Source organism: Bubalus kerabau, chromosome 18, assembly GCF_029407905.1.
Source record: "Bubalus kerabau isolate K-KA32 ecotype Philippines breed swamp buffalo chromosome 18, PCC_UOA_SB_1v2, whole genome shotgun sequence".
Taxonomy (NCBI): domain Eukaryota; kingdom Metazoa; phylum Chordata; class Mammalia; order Artiodactyla; family Bovidae; genus Bubalus; species Bubalus kerabau.
The window spans coordinates 11,356,724-11,363,807 of record NC_073641.1 but is presented as its reverse complement, the minus strand read 5'-3'; the positions used below and the strand labels follow the sequence as shown (position 1 = coordinate 11,363,807).

The following is a 7,084-nucleotide window of genomic DNA, read 5'->3' as shown; positions in this document are numbered from 1 at the left end:
CATTTCGTCTCTTTTTCAAAGTGTGGATAATGACCTAAGTGGTTCATTGTCATAGTATTTAATTGCACCAATTCACACAGTAGGAAAGCTCTTCTGATGTTTTCATCCAACCTTCTGTTATGACAATGGAGGACAACTCAGGTGCTAGTAATATCTTCAATACCTTTCTAACACTTTCTGTTTTTAACTTAGGGTATGCCTCAGGGTCAGAGTCTTGAGCAAATAACAATAGTGTATAGCAGGAATTTTTGTCATGGTACTTATTTTCATTATGTTTATTTTAGGGATGCCTTCTATTTATAGTAATTAGTGTTTCCACCTATAGAGCAGTAATTTCATTTAAAATAAATTTAAGAAAAGAAATGGAGCTCATGAAAACTGTTACATAAAGAAAAATAAAAATGGTTCAGAGAAATGGAAGACCATCAGTAGCTGACACTGATTTCAATGGCGGAAATTGGAAAACACTGCTCCTTACTACATCTCCTCCCCCTATTATGGCCTTGGTGTTGGCCTCACCTCTCTAACAGAAATTGAATGCTTTCTCTGTTACCATCTTACCTGAAAACTCATTGTCACTGATCACTGGTGAAAGTAGCTCACCAGTAACTTTAGTCCCCATTGATCAGTCTGGCATATATGATGGGGCCAAAACCATGTCAGGGTTTCAGGAAGGAGATAAGAGCAAAGCGTACATTACCAATAAGTCGTGGTGGTTAGCAGCTAAGACAATAGGCTTTTTGGAAATCTTAGTATATCCAGGTGATTTTTTAAAATTTATATGCAATCTAGTATTAAAACTATATTGGCTGCTCTAGTTTCCATTCATTCCTCTTTCCTAAGACTCTAGTTCTCCAGGCTTTTATGATAGTACCATGTTTGACCATTTTGTTCCTTCTTCACCACCACCACTCCCTTCCTGGGACATAAGTTATATTCATTATATTCAATATGTTTGTGAGAAATGGTTGTAGATGGGTTGCCTTTAAACGTTTTTATGAGTTCTTCTAAACATAGACAAAGGCAATAAAATCCCCAATGCTACATGTATTTTAAAAGACGTCACTGTTGCATGAAATAATTTTGCTTGTGTGTTCCCCAAGGAACTGAAAAGTACACTATAGTCACTATAATCCCGCTGGATAGAGACAGTATCTTCTCTTTATTGTTATGCCTGATACTATCTGTTCAGCATATTATTAAGACCAGAAATCTGTATCTGGAATAATGGATCTGTATTCTTCTCATTTCCCATGAGCACTACAAAGCCAGTACTTTTTCATCAGTGGGTCTTGCAGAATAAGTTCCAAAGCCTGAACAATGGTAAGCTGAGGTTTTGCATTTTTGGTGTATTCTTCATGTGTAGGTGGTGAATACTGGTAAATATGTCTTCCGAAATCCACAACATCAGAGAAAAGACAGGTTCCATCTTCCTGGGCGGGGTACCCTCAGCCCCACGTCCGCTGTGCTAACACAGACCCTGAAGACCTGGCTTCATCGCAGACGGCACCCAAGGCAGAGGCCTGGCCTGTGGACCTAGAACAAGGTAAATATCCCGACTCTGAAAATGGAAACCCATCCACTTCTCCTGCACAGGCGGGGTGAGGGTTTGGAGCCGGCAGTGGCCGTGGGTGCGGGTGTAGGTTGGGAGTGTTTTCCCCTCGTCGAGTCCTCCAGCCCCTTGACTCGCGGCCCTGCCCTGACCATTGTCCGCACACCTCGGCCCTCCAGCTTCCGGGCCGCGGGCGAGATGATTTGCTGCAGATGACATCAGCCCTGGGCCAACGGTTGGAAGAGCGGAGGCAGCCACCCCGCGAGGATGTGCCGGGTGGTCCTTCCCTCCTCCTCTTCCTCCTCCTCCCCCTCCTCCTCCCCGGCGCTCTGCCTAGTCTCCATATAAAAGAGGCGCCGCCTCCCCGCCCTCTCTCACTCCTGGCTCCTCTCCGCCGCGCGCTCTCGGAGAGGGCGGAGGGGGAGGCGGCGCGTAGCGCCAGGAGGAGGGGAGACGCAGGGGGCGGAGCGAAGACAGCACCTTCGGATATAATCCTTTCTCCTGCCGCAGACGAGCGGAGCGGCTGGAGCCGGGCACTTGGCCGAGGCTTAACGGGCCGGCAGGATGGCGACCGTGGTGGTGGAAGCCGCCGAGCCTGAGCCCTCCGGCAGCATTGCCAACCCAGCGGCGACCACCTCGCCCAGCCTGTCGCATCGCTTCCTCGACAGCAAATTCTACCTGCTGGTGGTCGTCGGCGAGATTGTGACCGAGGAGCACCTGCGACGCGCCATCGGCAACATCGAGCTTGGTAAGAGGCCCTGCGCCCCCAGGGGACGCGTTCGGGGAGACGCGCAAACGCGACCCCACCCAGGGCACGGCGGCCACCTTTCTCCTCCGGCACGCCCCGCACCCAGGCCTTTCCCCGCCACTTCCCGCACTCTGTCCAGATTCCTTCCCCGCCCCCCCCCCCAGGTTCATTTCGGAGAATAATGCAAATTATTAGATTTGCGACCCAGTGGGAGAGTCTCCTAACCTTGAGGGATCCGTCACCAGGCTGGGTCTACAGATTCCAGCTGGCTACCGCCTCTCCCGCTAAATGAGATGCAGGTGTCAAAGGGGCAGAGGCTGCAATAAAGCCGCAACCGCAGGACACCAAAGGTGTGTGGGGGGGGCCGGGGGGACGTTGCAATTACCTTTCATCTCCCCCCACCCCCGGCAAAGTGCTGGGATTGCCCCTCGTCAGCAGACCCGAGGCTGAAGTACCATGTGCCAGGGAGCGCGTGGGAATCCCTCTAGCCACAACCACCTCAGCCCCGAGAAGTGCCTTTGCTGGCTTAAAACCTCTCCATCTTTTCTTCCCTCGGAATGACTAGGCTAGTCCTAGGGCCACGCCCGCCCCCCCCCTCGCCCCCCGGGACGCAGAGATGGAGAACCGCCTGCGCCTCGTTCCCAGACGGCGCCTGCCTCTCTACTGCCCCTGGGGCCTCGGTTGCAGCTTTCAGCAAGGACAATGGGACCCCCAAGTTGCGGGGTGGGGCTTCTCCTTTTAAAAGTCTTTGCCTCGGGAGTGATGGCTTGGGGGTGGGGTGGTGGGTAGGACCGGCGCCTGGCCCGGTGCGGGCAGTAGGAGCGCGCTCTGCAGAGGCCGAATAGCGGTTCGCTGGGAAACCCTGGGCGGGGCCGTAAGGGTCCAGCGGGCGCAGCCTCGGGCGCGCGGACCGCCCCGCCCCGCAGCCCCACCCGGGCTGCCGCAGTGCCCCCGCCCGATGCACCTGCCCCCCGCACTGCGGCGCCCCCACTGGGCGCGGCCGGCCGGGCGTGCGTTCCGCCGGGGCTTGGGGGTGCTGTGTGCCCCCTCGTCTGCCTCAACCCGGCTTTGTTGCGCGCGAAGTCCCCAGGTGGGCAGCTCTGTCCTCTGCCTTTCCCTTTCCCCCCGGCATCGCAGACCTCCCCTTCTCCCTGACCGAGGTCGCCGGTCTCTCCACAACCCCAGCCCGCGCTCTATTCTCTCGGGGTGGTGCTGAAGCGCGTGTGCCCCGAGACACCGGCTAGTGGGCGTGGTGCAGTCCGCACTGCGGTCTCTACGGCAGCCCGAGGCGGACAAAGGGCGTTCACGCAGCCCTCGTTCCCCGCGCCCGCCCCCCACTCCCCATGAAAGACGCGAGAAAACCTTGTTTTAGATGGAAAAAAATTAAACTCTAGTGGTCTGCCTCTGCATTTGGAAACGGTCGCCTGTGCCCAGAACAAAAGGCTGCAGGGTGGAGACTCGAGTTGCAGACCTGGTTCTTTTGTTTAACTTTAAAGCACTGGTGTTACTTTTTGGCTTAAAAAAAGAAAAAAATGTGAGCAGAAAGCAGACTTGTTATTTTATTCGGAAAGAAAAAATGGAAGAATAGGCTAGGTCAATAGTGAAATGCCTCATTTGAGCATCTAATAACCCTTCATTTGTCAAACTATAGTCCTTTGAATTTGATCAGTGCTAATTTAGTTTATTTGCACATTTTCTCCTTGAAAAATTTCACACGTACTGACTTTGGGTGTGGCTGCTGTATGAATCTATGACTTCGGGTTTTTAAAAAAATATTATTTGTCAGCACTTTTGCTGGGAAGTAATAATAAAGCAGGTGTGTTTCTATGTATAAAAGGTGCATAACCACCCGATGTGGTGTGAGGAGAGGGACCCTCATCCCCATTTTGGAGACGGGGGCCCAGAGAGGCAGGAAGCGATAGGGAGACCAGCTCAAGGTCACAGCACTCATAAGTGACAGAATGCCGGCTCTGCAGCATCACTAATTTTTGGCCCCGTCATGATGTTAGTGCAGGCCAGGCGAACATCACAGGGAGATCAAAGAGCAATTTCTCGAGCTCGCCTTTATACAAAGGCAGTAGTCATACACTTGTGGGCAGCACCCCATGCAGGGAGGTGGCTCAGCAATCACCTTCCGTGTAATTATCTTCCTGCTTTGTTACTCTGCTGATCACCCTTTTAGTGCCCTATTTCTCAGGGGGTTTATTGAAGCTGCTTCTGTTTGAGGATAAACTAGATTCACCCAAGTTATCGTTCACTGTGACGTGGTCTCGACTATTTTTCACGCTACTGGAACTTAGTGATCGAGTTCAATTTTGTCTTCTTGCCCCTTTTCTTTTTTAAAATTTATTGATGTATTATGTAGTGAGGGAAAGGCTCAAATCATAAATGAGGAGCTTGGTGAATTTTCACAAAAAGACATAGCTGTGTGATCCCGATCAAGAAATGGACATTCCTGGGACCCCCAGAAACCCCCTCAGGTGTCCTTTTCAGTCAGCATGCCTTCCTGATTTTTTAGTGCCCTGATTTAGTCAGCTTTTTGCAGGGAACTCTGAAATAGCAGTATTGATCCCATTAAGAATCAACCAAGTGAATGAGCAAAGCCATTTCCTAAGGCACAGTAACAGATGCTGCTTTTCCTCTGGAGATCAACTCTCTTGGGTCCTGGGGTCTTGGATGCAGCTCAAACCAGAGGGCCTTCCAGTGCTAAGGGGAAATACTGCTTCCGTAGCTTTTCTGACAGACAGAGATGACTTAGTAACAGGGCAGGCTGGCTGTTGCCCTGGCCTGATGTGATGCTTCCTCAGCTCTCAGGTTCCAGCAGGGCCTCCTCCTCCAGAGGTCACTCTGATACCATGGCTGCGGTGGCTGGTGCCCATGGGACCGGTTGTGTGAAGCAAGATGGAGGTACTCCGGGGGTTCGGCCCTGGTTGTGTGCCGCAGCCTTTCCGCAGGGAAAGCGGTTCATCTTCTGCCCCTCTTGCTTGTCTCCCCTCTCATCCGGATGAGGCCCTCTGAGTCTGGAGACCCTAGCGACTTGGATTTTTGCCATTTGATGATTTAAGGCTCTACGGGAAACCCAGAAAATAAATCTGTAGGAAGATGGCGGAAATGCAAGTACATCAATAGGCCTGAATCAGCCCACCATGGAGGCTGAGTACATGCTTCTTGAAACCTAGTGTTACTGAATCAAACTCGAGGCAGCTCACTTGCACGCAGTAAAGCCAATCTACTGACCCCAGGTTGTGGTGAAGGAAAGTGCAGCTTTATTGTAAGATGCTGATGTAAGGAGAATGGGGAGCTCGTGCTCAAGACCCCCGAAATCCCCCAAGGGTTTCAACAAAGCATTTTTAAGGGCAGTGTAAGGGAGGGTGTCCCAGAGTGTGTGATCAGCTCAGACACCATATTCTAATTAAGAATTAGATTGATGATGAGGTAACAAGACTACGATGGGCTTTCTTGCTGGCTCAGATGGTAAAGAATCCGCCTACAATGCAGGAGAGCTTGGTTCGGATCCCTGGGTTGAGATCCCTTGGTGAAGGGCATGACAACACACTCCAGTATTCTTGCCTGGAAAATCCCCATGGACAGAGGAGCCTGGTGGGTACAGTCCATGGGGTTGCAAAGAGTTGGACATGACCGAGTGACTAGGCACAGCACAAGACTACGTTAAACAGGACTATGTGCGGATGGTCATCAAGTAGTTAATTTCTTCCATTTGATGGTGATTTTAGCATCTGAAAAATAACTCAGGAAATATGCTTCAGATACTAATATCTAGCTATTTCAGAGAGGAACTAAAGCAGAGGGTATAGGGGAGGGGTCTGTCCCAGGAATGTCCCATAAGGTCCTGCTTGGTTACACAAGGACAGAAGACCATCGTTTGTTTCTTCAGCTGCATTCAAAATGCATAATGTAGGGTCTGGTCATTTCTTAAGTCTGAAACAACAGTCTTTGCTCAGACTGGTCTAGCTTTATTTAGTTAGTTATGCAGGACTCCATGCCAAACCATTGTCACTCCTTGGCACCTCCTTTGCCCCCTTCCTAATTAGTTTCCAACATAGACTTAACAGTCATCCCCGTTTTTAGCAGAGTCTCCCCTCCTCCAATTTATTTTGGGACATAGACTACATACACTCATGTTTTGCAAAACTAATTCTAGAGCCTTGTGAAGAGTTTTCATTGCTTCGTTTTATTTTATTTTATTTTTTAAACTAAAACATGTAAAAAACACTAAGTGTCAGTTTGATTTCACTTGCTGTTAGAGTGTAACTTTCCTCTGGTTAACATTGGGAATCAGCAGGATTTGTTCATCAGAAAGATAGATGTGTGTAACATCTACTGCCCTGGATTTTTAGATGTAAGTTTTGCTAATTACATTGTCATTTATTGAATACTTTCAGTGTAAATTGGTTAAGAGAATTAAGAACCCAGGAAAGAGTTAGGGCTTTGTTTCCATTTTGTTTTAACAGGAAAACAACGGGGTGGTGGGAATGAAAAGAAATGTTGGGGAATGATATATTTATTCTATCCATCTATCTTCATACGTTTCAAAATCAAAAGGCAGATGGATTTCTGCTTGCGCTGCTTAATTGGTATTATCTACTCAAAGAGTTCTATGATCCAAATATAAGCCAGTCCCCAAACTTAAGGTCGTTAAATTGATGAGTCATTGTTAATTTTCTGTCAAGGTTTACCTTTTAAATAAGTTCCAACTTTTACTGCCAATAAATAACTTATTATAAATCACTTCTTTTGCTTGTTTCTTATGTAAGATGCCAGCC

General features: G+C 49.2%; 1 protein-coding gene across 1 annotated transcript in view; it reads left to right on the top strand.

The window, feature by feature from the left end:
• Positions 1–707: 707 nt before the first annotated feature.
• Positions 708–7,084, top strand: part of MAP1B (microtubule associated protein 1B) — a 93,475-nt gene continuing 87,098 nt past the window's right edge. Inside the window, exon 1 of the mRNA XM_055555075.1 lies at positions 708–2,300. Coding sequence (XP_055411050.1) covers positions 2,117–2,300 — 184 coding nt within the window. The 5' untranslated portion in view covers positions 708–2,116. The remainder of the gene's footprint in view (positions 2,301–7,084) is intronic.